The 17735-nt window shown below is 38.0% G+C and overlaps 2 protein-coding genes across 2 annotated transcripts in view; one reads left to right on the forward strand and one right to left on the reverse strand.

Moving 5' to 3' along the window:
* OLFM3 (olfactomedin 3) overlaps nt 1–15833 on the reverse strand; it is a 47095-nt gene extending 31262 nt beyond the window's left edge. Inside the window, exon 1 of the mRNA XM_065746594.1 lies at nt 15765–15833. Coding sequence (XP_065602666.1) covers nt 15765–15833 — 69 coding nt within the window. The remainder of the gene's footprint in view (nt 1–15764) is intronic.
* The window catches only part of SLC30A7 (solute carrier family 30 member 7), a 508373-nt gene that overhangs the window by 232789 nt on the left and 257849 nt on the right, over nt 1–17735 (forward strand). The gene's annotated exons all lie outside the window — the stretch shown is intronic.

Raw genomic sequence — 17735 nt, forward strand, 5'->3', positions numbered from 1 at the left:
CATGGATTTCTTAATAGGCATGCTCTGGAAAATCTAGGGAGGTGGAAGCTGTCCCAGCAGCCCTGTTAAACAGCTATCTCCCAGGTGCCATAGGAATTCCTCAGAGGGTCTGTGCACAGCTACCGCATGTGAGTCAATTGTAGGTTATCCAGTCTCAGGTTTGTTGTTCGGCAAAAGTTTAATTCACAGAAGGACATTAAGTCAACCACATAAGGGCATTTGAGTCCAGAGTAAGTCTGACTGAATTCATCATTTCATAGTCTTTGACTTCCAAATTGCTCCTTAATTCTCTTTGTAGTAATAAGGATTCTAATTTAAATAACAACTTTAACCTAAGAAAATCAATGTTTTTTAACAGGGTCATTGCAGCTCAGACAAAAATAAAAGGCAATCCTAAAAGTCTTTCGTGTGATATGAGCAGTGGGACAGAGTGCATTCTTGTCATGGATATGAAACTACAGTTAAATTAAGTCCAGAAACATTGGACTGTCTCAATAGAGGTACAGATGAATTCAAAGTCTATTGATTGTTTTGAGTACTCTTCTCAGATGAAATTTAGCCCCAAAGCTGCATATTTGGAATAGAAGGATTATCATACATATGCTATAAGTATGTATTCTGTGTGACTCTTAGCAGCATGTCCATATGCTAATTCACAATCTGTGAAGAATACATGTGCATGTGTGACATCATCTAAATTATGTACAATAAATACTAGACACTAGATGACAACAGATTATCTTATCATTAAATCATTGAACATGATAAAGACAGTCACATATTAATAAAGTGAAGCAATTCCTATGTAGAGCTAAATTCTTATTCGGTTAGGTTAAGGATTGAGGATTTTACTCCATACTATCTGTCACCAACTACACTTTCTTGACTGCAAGTGTACATGGTAAGAGAAATTGTGTTGGCTTTGCTGTGTACAGAGACAGAAGATACCACTCCATTTTTCTCACCCTGCTATTGCAGAGTTCTCAAAATAATATTTGAAAATTGAACTGAGGGGAAAAAAAACACCCTGAATTCAAAGCTACCATATTTGTATTTTGTGAATTTTCAGTCCTAGTGTTAGCAGATACTGAAGCAGTGCCTGCATGATAATTAAAAAAAACGATGAGCAAAATCCTCAGTGAGTACAAGTGAGCTTTGCCTCTTAGGCTTTTTTTTGTACAAAATGCAATTCTGAGCTTATCTTAAGGTGATCACCAGTGGTGCCTCTGAGTATTAAACAAAAGTGGACTGTGCAGGTTTATCTGTCTTCTCTGAAGGTAATGAGTCCCGCTGTGTCTTCAGATAATCCAAGAGCAAACCTGAAGTGACTCAGTAGCTGTCATCAGGATGCTACCTAGTTTACAGCGATTTAAGGGCTGTCACATTTTCATTGTCTGGGCATTGCTTTTGCATGTTGTTTCATCAGATAAATAGAATGAAAACAAGGTGAATCATGCTTTCCAACGTATAAAAATTCTGTTTATTGTTCAGGGGAAGAAAATCTTTACATGTGCCTGGTATGCTCAGAGTCACCTGTAGTAATGGGCAAGTGTCAGAATGCGTTGGTATTTTTTGAATATTAAGGTCTTACCAGAATATGTGGCAATTTTATTTAGCTAATGATGAATAGGGAGTAAATAGTAGCATGCCTTTTTTAATTATAAACAGAAAAGACGATTGAGTTTTTCCCTGTACATGAAACAGCTACTTTCCTCTTTAGCACTAGAATGAATCCAGCTCCTGACTGACCCTGACCTCTCTGAGAAGCTCTGGAGACAGAAATGTCTCCCAAAATGTCACTTAATATTTCTTTAGTGAGGAGGAAGGAAGGAGGGAAACGAGGGCAGGGAGGTTAAAGGTGGCTAGATTCTGTATCACCCCACTGGATTTTTAGTGCTGTGTAGGTTCTTATCATAGGCATAGGCAGTAATTCCTTGCTTGGGGATGGCAGGATCACTGCTAACAGTGATTGCTAGCAGGGCTGGAGCTTCTCCCAGTTACAAGTACAGGCCAGAGTTAAAGCTATCTTATGTAATCATCATGCACAATGTACAACCTGAATGGACAAAGCAAAATGGCTTATCAGAACGGTTACAAGGTCGGTCATCCTTAGTACAGCTCTGGTCCATTCATGGGAAATAGCCAGAGTTGTAGAATGATGAAGGAATATGCTGACTGTATTGATCCGTTGTGACTGGCTCCTCCCCTTGAGGTATAAGAAATTTATTTATTAATTGTATTAATTAATAATATAATACAATACTAATGAAGAAATCAGTTTCCATTCTCCATTTCCTGCAGCTTATATATGGGCTTTTACGGATCTCAGTATAAGAGGATGTTCCCCTCCCCTTTATAAATCTTTAGAAATTACAGAGCAAAAAATACCTAAGTAATCTGAAGTTTGGGAAACATTCAAAACGTTTATTTTTTCAGGCAATAAAAGATAAAGAGGTCATAAATAGGAAAATAAAGTCACTCTTTCCCCCATGGATCTTCTTTGGAGTGCTGGTGTTCATATTTTTCTGATGGAATGTCTTTATAACTTTGCATCATAAATAAATAAAAACTGTGAAACAGCTCAGGCCTCTCTCTCCCTTGAGTAGACAGAACTTCTAGGATCAGATCCTCTCTTTGGTCTTTGGTCATAAGTCCATCCTTTGTCTCTACTTATTTCCTGCAGTGCAGATACTGTTTGCAACTTGATTAATCCTTGAGCAGAAGTATTGACCTAGGTGTTCTAATGGTTTTTAATTGTACCTGTAACTAACTTAAATTCAACATAACACTTTTCTAGGTATAGAATAAGGAAATATATAGCCTTGAAACTGTGCTATACAAATACTGTGTGGATCCCGTAGTAGCAGTCATTTACTCTTCCTCATATGGAATTGCCCAATGGACCCATTGTATACTTTATCTATTGCCTCCTAGAAAGAACTCTTGGAGTTGACTATTTGCAAAAATTAACAGATATAAAATAATTGCCATAAAAAGGGTGTCCTCTGGTGTCTCTCTGGCAAAAGCCAGGGTTCAGATCTTGCCTTGAAGCTTTGATACAAATCTGCATCTGACACCATCCACTCTTCCAATTTATATGGTTAATTCTGAATGGTCAGGTTTGTCATGCATGCTTATTTTGTATCCTACCTAGACAAGTATTTCTAGTGTAAATACCCATTTGAATTTAAGAATTATTTATTTCTGCAAATACTTAACTTTACAACTTTGACATTATATATACATCCAGGCTAATGGAAATCTAATAGAGAAAAAATATATTGAAAATAAAATAAAAACGCAAGTATGGATGATGATATTATTTAATTTTTAAATTGGTGGAAAATCTTCATAATACTTAAGTCTTAGTGCAATGTGAGGAAACTATGAGTTGGAAATGCTCTTTGGTATCTTTATAGTAGCACAGAAAATGCCATCTCTCCTTACTAATAATGACTACAAATGAGGCTTTTTCTATTCATGAACATCCACCTACGTATTTCTGTACACCCATCTTTCAAAGAGCTATGCAATTAGAGAAAAGGAAGAAAATAAATTTGATGAAATATTTTAAAATGTGAGCAGATAATATTTTCACTTATCCTTAAAAATGTATTTATGTAGCTGTGTGCATTACTTAAATATATGAACTAATGGCTTCAAAGTCTAGTAAACATTGTTGTAAAAATGTATAACAGTAGTAGGACAGAAGTATTTTATTTGTTGCAAATTGCTTGAAAGTGATGGCTACTTAAAGAGAGTGAGACAATTTTGGGAACAGCTGTAAATCATATTGTGTAGGATTGTTTCAAATATATAATAGTTTATTCCTTGCTTTGTTTTCTGACTCATTTCTGAGCTACATTTTTAAGGAAAAGCAATCGTCTCTTAGTCTTTTTCCTGCCACTCTTTTCCTGCCAGAATGGTACTCAGTATTTTTTTGCAAGGTTCCACTGACCGTTCCTTTTTTGTCCCTTTTTGTCCTTGCTTCTGTACAGCGAGTCAGATTCTTTCCCTATATTCTCTATTGTCTGCTATAATTGTATGGAATTACTTTTTAGCAAGAATTTCAGGACCGTGCATTTCCCCTGCCCAGTAATCAGTAACAGATATTGCATGGTGTTTCTTGAGCGATACTTATAATCTCTGATTTTGACCCAGTAGCGAGTGGAGCAGAAGGAAATAGAGTTGGTTCTGTGTAAACTTTGAAGAACTCTCTAGGTGATTTTTTTTATAAACAATGCTAGGAACTGAATACGATTGTGAAGAACTGGGGAATAAAAATTGGAGTGGTACAATGTGTAGTTGTATCATAATATTCTGTAAAATGCTGAGTCCCATCATAGTCATGGTTAAAAACAGAATGCACGATATACTTAGTAATGAGGCTGAGCAGATACTGTGGTCTAACCAATTTGACAAAATTAGTTTCCTCTGACTAGAATCGGTGTAACATAAAGCACTATTTTCAGCAGCATTTCCATAAATAGTTCCTGATGCATTGCTTCTATGAATAATTCACAAACCAGAATGTTAAAATTTGAGATACTTTGAATTGGTAAATGATAAAATATACTGATATTTCTTAAATGAGTAGGCAAAACTTGTTACCCTGTACAAATGCAAGTAAAAATTATTAGCTCATTTTCAAGAACATTTCACAATATTCACCCAGTATTTTTTCCATCATAAATTTCAGTTACTAGAAAAGGAGCACAAACTTTTAAAGCTATGTTTGTCTAAGTACAGGAATGACTATGGAAGATTTTGTTCTTCCTATCTACAAGGGCTGCTCCGAAAATAATGCCTCCTACTTTATTATGTTGCCCATGATGTCATATTTTGGTGTCATGGCAATAGAGGGTGAACCTTCCCAGCAATATTCTGTTGCATTTCATTGCCATGTGATGAATGGCAGCAGAGGAGCAGACTGACAAAATGGCATCTGACATGACACCCACTGACATCAACACTCACTGAATGTTTATGGAGATTGAATGTCAGCACAGTGAGATCATAGATCATGGGTGGTGTTTCAGCAGCCGTGATGGTGACAATGGGTCACCTGGTGCAGATGTTTTATAAGTATGGCATGCAGACTCTTAATCATTGCTAGCATAAGTGCTTTGCTAATGGTGGTGACCATGTTGAAAAATAGTGTTTTGTAGCTGCAAATTTGCTCTATCAAGTAGTGTTATTTTGCTCTTGGTAGCTGTTGTAGTTTGCATGAAAATGAATAGGAAGCATTACTTTCAGAGTGACCTAAGTAACATGGACACTGCATTAGAAAAGGGAAACATTGATTCACTTCGTTCTTTTTAACCCTTTTTTTTTTTTTTTTTGCAGGCATCTTGCACTCATTTGCCCATCTTTGACAGGTACAGGCCTGCTGACTAGTCATAGATCTAGGAACATATTCTAACTTATGACTGATGTTGCAAGTGAGAAATGAACCTAACTTTGCTGCTGAAGCCATTACTTTTTCCGTGGAGATTTTCTGTTTTTGTTGTTGGTTGAGTGGCAGTGGGAGATACAGCCATAGGCATTTCTTTGGGCAAAGAGTAGTACATTTTTTAGTGGAATAAATCCCAGTCCCAATTCACCTTGATACTGTCCACCTTATTTTTAATATCTTCTTTACTAGGTTTATGAAAATACATTTATGAAAGACAAAATTGTCCAGAAGATATTATTGTTCGTTGTTTTATTCCTGGACATTTCAATTTTCAATATTTCCAATGTGCTTCCAGTAGAATTATTTACCTTAAACTCACACTGTACCATTTGGGTTTCCCCTTATCATCATTGCATAATCCTGTTCTCTCCATTGTTCAGTGAGTTTTTCACAATGTTCCCATGCTATTTAGCACATAGTGCTAAACCTACGCCTTCCATCCTTCCTCCCATTGCAAGCTATCCCTGTATCACAGTCTGCTATTTAAAATTGATTTCACAGTCTACCCTGTAAGTCAAATATTTAATGCATTCTGCATTTCTAATATAGGCATTGCTCCAAACACTGGTTCAGAAGAAAAAATTTCCATGTATCAAATGACAACTGAAGTAGCAAAAAAGTGTTTGAATGCATTTGTCTGCTAATCTGACATTCTAAGCTTGGGTTTTTGAGAGTGCTTGCAAGCTGTTAGTTATTGGTACTGGCTGTGGCAATAGCACCACATCAGACTGGCTCTGGGCATCTTGCCCAGGTCCCTGCACTGTGTTTTCAGTAGGTGACAAACCTGAGGAGAGCTGCAAAGAAGTGCCTAGTGCTCATAGGCCAGGTCTCTGTTTGGACAATGAACAAGTCAAGCCTCTGAACGGAATGTATTTGCTGTTCAGTCTAGTCTTTGTCATCTTGAATCATTTCTACTTGCAGAAATGTTTTCTAAGGCAAATGTAGCAGAAACTATACCTATCATGCAGACTCTCACCTCAAAATCAGTGGTGCATTTCAAAACCATCTTGAAAGAATAGCAGAAAGCATGCAGGATCAGCAAAACATCTGTAAAGATCTTGAAGTGGAACCCTGGACATTGTTTAAAATACTTAAGACTGAGGCTTCCTCAAGCTCTCATATAAAATGATGGTGGTAGGTATACTGATCCTGTTGCTGATCCTGCTGAAGTGAATGCTTTGTTCAGGCAGGCTTGTACTGAAACATGGCCTCCTCAAGGCAAAAAAATACATATATATGAGTTGCTTTAGGCAGTGATTTTCTCCCCCAACCTGTCACAAAGCATTTTAGTTAAACTGATATTAATTGGAGAAACAGTTTCAAACTTTGGATATGTGCCCTTGCAAGGATAGCGGAATGTCTTTCCAGTCCAATGAACACGTTACCAGATCTGTCTGTTTTGGCCTTTTAATGTAAAATTGGATGTGTATGGTGCATGAACTAGAATCATGTGAATTCTTAACACTTTGAGATGTTTTTATTAGACTAACAGCAAATTTGGCTTGAAATGTGCTTACTTGTAGCTCATAGGATTCGGTTTTAATTATCATTAAAAACTGTAGTAGTAGAAAGTCCAAAAGTCTGTGGTTGCACTGAAAAATTTTTGTGAACTGTTTTGGACAAAATGTCTTCCAGCTGTTCAGGAGTTTGTGAACAGGTTTTTGTCACCTACTTAAGGTAATATTTAAAATGAATTTAAAATAAAATCTCTTCCTGTCTTGTTTTTAGGAAGAATAACATTTTGGTAATCCCACAGTAATGGAAACTGTTTAAAAATACCCAGTTTCTAAACAGTCCTGTTAAATTAGTAACTCTGGAATGCCTAGAGATGTATTGGCTTCTGAAATGGAAACTGAGTGAGACAATCTGAAAGCAAAGGACTGATCTGCTATTATTTCATGTGGTTACTGATTTTCTCTGTAAGTAATAACATTTTAATTTTCAACAAAGGTATTTATAAGGTGCCATTATTCACTTTATAAAAAAACAGGGACATAATCAATTGGAATAGCAGGGAACCAGATGTGGTCCTTCACTTTTCTATTAGGTACTGTCAGTCTATTAAGACCTGAGGAGTTTATATTGTGAAAAAGGAAGCAATTAAAATTCAGAAAACATTATCTCTGGTTAATTTGTGACAATACAGATTAGTAACAAAGAGGAGGCTTTGATAAAGTGAGAAGCTTATCATCATTCCTTTGGTTGTAGACTTCCAAAGCTTCCTTTTAGTCTTTTATTTTGGTGAATAAGCTCACACAAAATTAAGACAAGGAGAATTTAGTGCATAGAATATGTTTTCTCTTATTTTATTACACTAGTAGTATAATCATAATAAATCATGATTGTTTTGTGTTTTCCACTTGCCTATTTTAATTTCTATATGTATACGTATTGAAATAATTACTAGGACCAGTAACCTTTAAAACTGTAACGAGTTGTTGAAGGTTGTGGTTCTGTCAGATTTCACTGTACTATCGTCATGAAGACATCGTGACTGGGGGAGCCTGAGCCATAGAACAGATCTGGGAATGCACTGGGACTGATCGTAGGGGAGGTCTGAACAGTCCTTCATCCCTCTTAGTAAAATCATTCCTAAAAGCATGTTAAGTAGCTGGTGTTCAGTATAAATCAGTTACGAGAATAGAAATGGTGCACAGTTGAATGATGCTGATTTCATAGGAAATGTGATCTTACCTTGAAGCAAACATCCACAGTTTTGAACATTCTTTGATCAATGAAGCATATATTTTAAAATAATTCCTTCGTCACAGAAGTAAGTTTCCAGGTCAAATCTGTTTTGTAGAAAACTTTTGTGTGAATAAGGTGTTTCCAAAAAGCTCTCAATTTATTGTCAGTTTGACAACTACTTATGCAAGGTGTATTACAAATAATCCAGGAGGTCACAATTCTTTAGAAAAACTCAGAATCTAGCAGTCTTCATTTTGTCAACCAGTTGGTTTATTTTGGCATTCATATTTACGATGATCTTAATGGTAAACTAATGTGATTATCACTTAATAGCAATGGTTTTCTTATTTAATTTAACTGTAGCCTTTTGTCATGTCTGATCTTATCACTTCTATAACAAGACACTGGACATAATTAGTAGTTGATTTTTCCAAATATGAACTAGCTACTAAATATGCTACACAGAAGGGGCTTGTGTGTTATTCTACTTGGCATGCATCTCTACATTCTTCACGGAAGTTCTCATAAATATCTGTGAATAATATCTGCAAACAATAATGACCTGAAATCTCGTTATGAAGCCAAACCTATTACACACTTGCTTTAAGAACTGAGAGTACATGTATCTACAGCTGTATTTAAATTTTTCATACCACTTTCTATATGGTATTTCATGTCACACTCAAAGCCAAGATACTTGTCAAGATAAACAACTATAAGGATCTTTACTGTAAAAACTAGTGGGGCAGCAGTATCTGCTGTTTAGTACAAGTTCTGTTTACATTGTGCGTTAAGACAACTACTATGTATGTGCACTTATGATCACAAGGTCAAAGGACCTTTTCTTGCTCTTGCTAATGTTCAAGAAAAGAAGAAAAGTGAGGGAAGAAATAAAAAGGAGGAAAAAAATCCCTGCATTCATTTGTTAAGTAAATTGTGGTATGTAAAAGAGGACTTGTCTTTAAAATAATTATGTTGTAATTTCTCTGCCAAACTTGTATGCCATATCCCTTGGAAATTTTATGGCTATGCAAACAGAATGAATATCATAAATATACTCTCATATTTCAGAATTATTAGAAAGTTTAGAACAGTCAAATAGAAGACCATATCTCACCTTTAAAAAAAGGAAGTGTTCTGTTGATTTAGTGGATTAAAATGGACAATGAAAGGTCTGAGTCGTGCAGAGTAGAAATTGGCAGCAGGCAGGCTGGGCAGGGTAGTGCTGGTGTGGGGCTATGAGCAGCTTGGGGCTGTTGGGGAACTTCAGCCTTAAGAACTTGTGTTGACAGATAACTGGAAAACAATCGTCTGTCAGTGAGCTGCAAGTTACAACTAATGGGCTCTCTTCTATGAAAGAAAAACAATGAAATGTCTATTCAATTCAGTGGGGAAAGACCTGGGTCACTTGGATCCAGTCCAAATGAAAATAAAAGCAAATTACTGATAGCTCACTTTTGCAAAGCAGACAAATTCCACTTCAAAATTACATCTAATCTAAGAAAGGTAATGGAGTTCTTTGCAGCTGCAATCTATATTCTCCATATTGTTTATCACTTGGTGTGCATTACAGCAACATTTTTTACTATTTATTTTCTTGGAAGTCTCAATATCATGTATTAAAAATGCACAAATCTTATTAGAAGGTGGATTGGTTAGAATGGTATATGAAAGACTATATGGAAAAATGAATAAGAAAAGTAATTGTAATACTGAGGCAAGGACTGGACAAACCAGGTTTACTAATATGAGTAAATGTAATAGTAATGTATTCTAAATACATTGAGGATCGTGTTTCTACAAAACCAATTTAAAAAGTAATATCCAAACAAAAAAAGCATATACTATTTTAAATATATGTATGTATATGGAAAACTATTTGAGTTCTTAGTATTAACTTAAAGTGATATACTGAAACATATTTTTAAATATTTTCATAAAACAGTTTTAAAAAACAACAAGAAAGGAGATCAATTAAAAACTATAAAACTTTCTGTAGTAACATGCACTGATACTTTAACATTATTTACAGTGTTATGATTGGCACTTAATCAGAGAGTGCATTAAGCTGCAGCCTTCTGAATGGAGTCTTTTCCACTTGTTCTGCCCATGCTCCCACTCCTTTCTGAATATGTGGTAAAGATAATTTAGTACTGATATGAGGAGTTAAGTCCTTTGGAGAACGTGTATCTTTCTAATATTGGGAAAAAATCCCTGTTTGATAAACATTTTAACAATTCATTTATTGGCTCATCTGTTTTTTAAGCAAACTCACCAAAAATACCATTAATGCAAAGACAAATTAGGTGAAGATTGATGCTCTGTACTTTAAGGGTTCTTATGAGATCCTCTTGTGAACATGTTAAGATCATTACCTTTTAGGGGAGAAAAAAAGTAAAAATGATGAAGGGGACAGATTTGGAACTGTTATTTTGTGAAAGATCTTTTGAAAAGCAATGGCAGATCTGGTAAACAGTAAATTGTTCTGTTCTGTGGGTTCACCAAGAGCATGTTTATTAGCTGACCATGTAAAAAGTTGTTTCCTATGCTAAACAAGTGCAATATAACTCTTTGATCATCCTTTTGGAATTCTTGAAATACATAAAAACATTCAATTTCTGAATGCTTTTCTACCTGTACAGCATTCTAAATATTTTAGAGTACTATGCACTGCTACTATTTATTTATTAATTTATTTTTATATTTATATGTATATATAGGTTGGAAGACTAAGAATTCAGCTAGCTAGGTTTTTAGAATTGTGGAATCTCTTAAATTGGTAAAGATCTTTAAGATCATTAAGTCCAATGGTCAACCTGACCTTCTGAGTCCCATCACTAAACCATGTCCCTTAGTGCTGTGTCTTTGCATCCCTCCCCTAAATACTTCCCTAGGGATGGGGACTCCAAATGGCAGGATAATTAATACCTGTAGAAACATGTACTTCTGTTACACTTGCATCTTAGTTAAAAACATTTGAAAAACAGATCTGATATGAGATTCTGCAATGTCCTTTACTTCTGTTTATACCAAATAGTCTGAACTGCAAGAAATTCTGGATTTTTCAGCTCATTTCTGTGATGAAGAGAAGTTTTCAGTTTGTTCATGAATGCTGGCATTCTCCCTCATGAAAAGAGTTGTCTGTGCAAAACAAGACATACAAAACTTGCTTCTCTCGGTTTCATCTTAGACAAGAAATCCACTTCCTTGTGAAGTGAAGCAGTAGGACAGATTACTCTTCTGTAGTAGATTTAGTCTTTGAGAGGGTGCATCCCAGACTATTGCTCCAAAGGTTTACTCAATGCATTTGAGTTTTACCTGATTTTCAGTGAAGATCCATTAAGAATGCTTAAGTGATGTCCTGAAGCATTTGTGTCATACTGAAGTACAGGAAAAGGGGATTTTGGTGCCCAGTATAAACTAGACACTTTCTGAATACTCTGTTTATTTATTAGTAGGTTTGTTACAGATTTCAAAGATCTGAACTTCAAATTTTTAACTGCTCAATCTGTAGCCAATTAGAATTACCATTTTTAGAGCTACAATTGAGTGCTGTTCTAATACCCACTGAACTTCTTTTCATTGGACTGTTAACCATTAACTGAAGTTAGTGAAGTGGAATCACAACTGGAATCACACTCAGGAGAGGACCCAGAACATATAGACAGCTCTAGAGTGTTCTTCCCCAGCTTTTGAATTGTGTTGCTTGGAAATGTTAAGGCAGGAGTTCACCATGTTCAGTCATTCATTATTTAAAGTGTTCTTAATCCTGCATACTAAATAGTCAGATAAGATTTTTGTTTTGACTAACAAGTAATAGCGTGGAAAACAGGGTAAATTAATTCCCAAGAAGCGAATGGGATTTTCATGCAAATTTGCAGTATTATAGTACTGTGACTTAATATTTTCAACAAAAAATAAATTTTGTAGTAGCCTGTGTTTGTATATAACATTCTTGTTATACAATTTCACAACAGGTTGAATTAGTTTGTGTTGCAAAACAGCAGTAAATCAAGCTCTGTTAGTCTGGGAAAGAAAGAAAAAGATTGCAGCGGCTAATTGTGTAGTCAGGTTATGTGTGAAAATTGTAGATTTTTGAAATCCTATTCACAGCTATTAAAAAAATTAAAATACAGAGGTTAAGCGTGCACACAAAAATAGTTAACTTTTAAAACTGCATTCTTTTTAAGGTTTATGCTCCCAAATATCCTGTTACTCCAAGCTGTGAATATAGATAATATTTGCCTTTTGCAATGGTCCTTTAATGATACTAGACATGGTTTGTATTTGGGATTTCACCCATCAGTCTTCTTTTGAAACACTTTTCGGGGGGCAAAATTCAAAGAATAGAGAAATCCATCAGATCAAGGATATACAGTCATATAAAAGTTAAAAACATGAAGTTAATTAACTACACTGAAAAAAATATGTATTTTTCATATCCATCGAAATGTTCAAAATTAAACTTAATCCCATCTAGGTTTTGCTACCTGATGAGCTTATTTTATTTGGAGCAGCATTATGTTGCTGTAAAATGCTTGTTTGTTATAAAATTGATCATTCAATGATACCAATCAAATGATGGCCAACAAAAGTAACTTTAAAAAGTCCACTTTGCATACAATGAAGGTCATTTCAAAAGACTCGAGGCTTGTAGAAAAGCAGCACAGAGATGCCATCTAGCAGCAACTCTTAGAAATTTCCTAGTAGTTATGAGCTCATTCTTTTATGATATTATCTTTGAGTACAGAAGAAAAGAAAGATATTGTATTCCAAGTCTTTTCCCAAAGCTGATTTTCTGCTGAATATCTAATCGCCCTGCTGGAAAGTAAGATTTACTGAAACACATTGTTATGAATAATTATATTTTCTTTGTTTTTCTTTCTGTATAAATACAGAGTAAAATTAGAATCTGATTAACAGATATATTTTAATAAGTGTATTAAAATTGATATTCTAAAATTAGCACTAACAGTGTTTAAAATTAACCAGTAGTGAACTTGATAAAGGAGAATTTCCAGAGCTGGTCAATATTCTGTATCAGAAAAGGAAGTGAAATACAATAGTGCGGGCAGTAAATTGCTGTTGTTGAAATAAAATTTTAATGTGTTAGAAATCTGACAATAAACTGTACTTTTTGAGGATTACATATATTACATAAGACAACGATACCTAAATACTTTACATTCATAGATAACATACTAACTTTAGCTGAAAAGCCCTGTCATAATAAGACTGCCTGTGACCAACAGTCTGAAGAGTCAGAGTTAGCCTAGTACTAAACAAAAGCTTTTTTATGTGGGCAAAAAAATTTAAGTAATTGATCACTTAAATTATCACTTGAATAATAATATTGCACAATATAAATGGGAATATATTGTATATACTCTGAAATATCTGGGACAATTTGTTTTCATAGGCTGAATGGTTTGTGAGTGTCAAGGGCATGAAAAAGTTGTACATCTGCTCATAAGCATATTGCACAGTGTTTTGCAAAAGAGAAGTGAACATCTCCTAGTTTCCTGTGACTAATTTCACATGATATATTTGCTTCCAAACCTACAGGGCAGAAAATTGTTATTCCATTTCCATTTCACGTAAAATAAGATAAATAACTGAGCATTACTTCAATTTTTGAAGTGATTTACATTGCACCTTGTATTTATATGCTAAAAAACAAACAAAAAATCCCACCACAAAACCAGAAACAACAATATAAGTCATAAGGTCACAGATAGATAATATTTCACAGAAATATGAAATCTGATGTCCGTAGTCTACAAAACTTAATTATTTGCCATGTGACCTTCTTAAATGGTAAATGTGGTATAGTATCTTTGCCAAGGATGTGAGTAACCATTTGATCCACTATTTATTTTATTTTATTTCTGAAAACCCAGTTTAGCTCCAATAAGCAGCAGACTGTGATTAAGGGCTCACATTTTTACATATTCTTAAGGATTTTAGATCTTTCTGGCTCATGGCTTCTTCACCAAGTTGAAAGGGCCTGCAATTAGCATTTTAGTATCCCTGAAAATGTCTCACCTCATGATGAATAAAAGGCCTTTGTGACACCCTTTGGACGGTGCAGTATGCCATGCCAAAATGACTAGAAGCAAAGTTTCAAAGATAATTGATTAGAATTGGTTGTGGTGGCTCATCCTGATATTTTTCAGTGCTGGTCAGTGACAAACACAAAAGATGAAGCATGTCTTCCCACTGTTATTTTAGGACATCACTCTGACACCTGAACTAAGCAGATTTCTGCCAGCTGAAGCTGGTTTGCTTCGTCAGTGTTTTACTCTTCCGTGGACAATGATAAAATTCTTTTTTTTTTTTTTTCTGCTTCCAGGTGGTCCCTTTGACTTTATTAGATCTGAATGCAACCGATGACAGAAAAATGAGTGAGGAAACCTGTGATTATAGTAACGTGCCCATGTGCTCCTGTTGACACTGATGCGGAACTCCTGTGCCTTGCCTGGTGAGTCCCTGCAGAACACAGCAGCAGTTGGTACTGTTGGTAACTGCTGTTTAAGAACATGGAGGTGTAATTCTTTATCAACTGATGTTATTAATTCTATATCACCTCCTGCTTTTATTATATTGTCACTGTATTTTTTAGATTGAAAAGCAATATGAATAGTGAAGCTATAGATCAGACTGCCACTGAATTGCTTTGTAAGTTCTATTTTATATTTTTAAGGTGGAATACCTCTTTGATATTGTTGCAAATTCTGCCCATATTTTCATGTGATTAGTTTTTTATTTAGAAGGAGAAAAAAACATCAGAAGAGATAAGTACTATTTCATGTGGTCATCTGGTACTGAAATGGCATCATTAAATGTCATTCATCAGCATGTTACAGATCATGGCAGCACGGCATGGGCTGCTGGGGGACTGCAATGCTATAAGAGCGTTTTTTTTTCTTTTTTTTCTCGTTCTTTTTTTATGATGCTCACGTATATAAGACTGCATGATACAGATGAAGGTGAAGTTCTAAGTTATACGGCATCACAGCCATCTGCAGGCCCAGCGAGTTTTATTCCCCAGTGCTGTGCTGCAGTTCTCATTTTCAGTGATTTCATCTAAACCCACCCTCCCCTGTCAGGCTGCACGGCTGAGACACACCGCTCATCGTTAGCGTTAATTCAGCACTAGATTCGATGTTTTGGCCACCCAAACGCGTTCGAGAACAATAAAATTCGGCGGTGCCCGGGAGCGGGGCTCCAGCGCGGGCTCTTGACGTGTCCACGCCCCGCGTTCCCCAGCACGAACCGATTTCCCCCCGCAGACCGCCGAGCTCTGCCGAGCGTTCCCTGCTGCAGCCCCCCTGGGCGCTGAGCTACGGCCGCGCCTGGGCTCGGGCCCGCAGCTGCCCCGCTCTTCGAAACGCGGACGACGGCCGGGGCGGGCCCCGCGGTGCGCAGCTGTCAGAGCCGCCGCAGGTTGGGCCGCGCCCCCGATGTCCCCGGAGCTGTCCAGCTCGGGCGGTCAAGGGCGAGCATCCTCCTTCCCCGCGCGACCCAGCCGAGCCGCGTCGGCTGCCTCCCGCCCGCTCCGCTCCGCACCGCACCGCCGGGCCGGGTTAGGCACCAGCCGCGGCGCACGGCCGCCTCCTACCTTGGAAGGATCGAGGCCGGCCAGCAAGGACAACAGCAGGAGGTTGAGGATGCTGGCGGGCGCCCGCATCCTGATCCCGGGGCTGCCTCTCCGCGCCGCTGCCCTCGCTCATTCACTCCGCTCTCCTTGCGGAGACCGCGCCGGGAGCCGCGCTCTGCCGCCCGCCCGCCGGAGCCCGAGTGGAAGCGGCGGCAGCCGCCCGGGGGACGCTCATTCCGCAGGCAGCCGCGGCGCGGAGAGGGCGGGCGAGGACGACGCTGCCCGCGCTGCCGGAGCGGCTCTGCTGCCCCTGCCCGCCCCGCCCAACTTGGAGCCCGGGAGGCGGGGGTGTGACATCACCACCGACGGTGGCGGATCTGCGCTGGTGGGCTGAGGTTGAGGCGCCATCCCTCCGCGTTTCAGGGCGGCTCCCCGAGACCTAGCGTGCCAACCCACTAATATTTCTCTGCGGGGCCTGGTGGCAGCTCTCGGCTGTGACGAGCGGGCGTGCTGCCGGGCTCCACGCTTTTGTTGAGTGCAGGCAGGGACGTGTGGCTCCTCCGAAAGGAGCATCTGACACTCTCGGGCTGACCACTGGGAAAGGCGAAGGCAGGCTGTGCTGGGGAGAACTAGGTGCTCCTGCACAGGAGAGCGACGGTCAGAGGAGTGGGACTTTGTAGGGGCTCCTGCCCTTTCTTCCTCAAGCTGTCTCTCCTCTACTCAGTGAGCCAGCACTTGGTGTGGGGAGGAGGTCACCCCTCCACTTGCCAGCTGGAGTGTGGACCTGCTAGGGGCATCTGCATCCCTTTACTTTGGCCAATGAGCTGCAGAGGTAAATTCTATAGAGGTCAGGGGAGTCCTTGGGCCAAGAAGTCCCTTCGATGCTTTTATGAGGGCATGGGATGAGCATTCACCCAAGTTTCCTTTATTCTTGTTCACCCCACAAACTTCTTTAACACTTCTGCCAGCCAAGACTCTGGGTGTGTTGTCTTCCTGTACTGCACTTCAGGGTCGCTCTTGCACCACCATGGATAGGGAAGATCAGACAAGGATGGGGTTTAGCTTCCTCAGGGTTGCACAATCTGTGCAGCTGAGTATGGCCAGAATGTAAGTCATGCTTGTAACAGCACCTACCTGTTAGCATTGCAAAAGCATAGTATAAATTTAATTATTTTACCTTATAGGCCTCAAGTTCCAGATCTGTGGTCAGAGAAATCTCAGATTTCATGTGTTGCCATTTCTCAATTAGCGTATGATATGCGTGAGTTGAAGTAGGAAAGTAACTACCTTTTAGTTCAGTTCTGCCTACGACACTGCCCCATAGTGGCTGCTGAAGGACTTCTTTCTTATGGCTGTTACTACTGTTGGTTACTTTTAAATATCTGTTTAATGAGATAACGTCTGATTTTTTTAAAGTTTTGGTTTTTCAAGGTAATTAAAGCCAGCTGATCACCAGCAAAAGTGAGTCTCTCTGCTCTCTTTATCCTAATTCTGGACCAAGAAACATGTCTACTCTGTCCTCGCAGCTCTATCCTAAAGCTGTGATTCTAAATGATATCATGAACCTAATAGTATTTATTGTTTTATTTAAAAGATTCCTGGGTTCTGGATGTAGTGTAAGACTTACTAGCTTTTATTATAATGTATACCACATTTCTAGTTTTCAATGGTAGCAGTCTTCCTCTCCATTCAAACCAACCAGAGCGTCATTTAAATACACAGTAGAAATAGGAGCTGTAACAGATGATCCTTTTTAGGAGGTTGGCACACTTCTATTACTTGGGGCTAATTGGCGAGATAAAGTTCTCATTCTATATTTTCTAGTTACTGTGTGATTGGATTACCATTCTTTTTAAGAATTTGCAGAAGGCTTCTATTTCATCATCCACCATCATCCCACAGAAGAAGAGAAAGAAACAGCTGCTAACTGGGCACTGAGTTCCTGTGCACAGGGAATAGAAATAAATAGTAGTTAGAGGGCTCTTGACTGCA

The sequence above is a fragment of the Cyrtonyx montezumae genome, unplaced genomic scaffold (genome assembly GCF_038088225.1).
Source record: "Cyrtonyx montezumae isolate F1298 unplaced genomic scaffold, pur_monq_1.0 scaffold_1, whole genome shotgun sequence".
Lineage (NCBI taxonomy): Eukaryota > Metazoa > Chordata > Aves > Galliformes > Odontophoridae > Cyrtonyx > Cyrtonyx montezumae.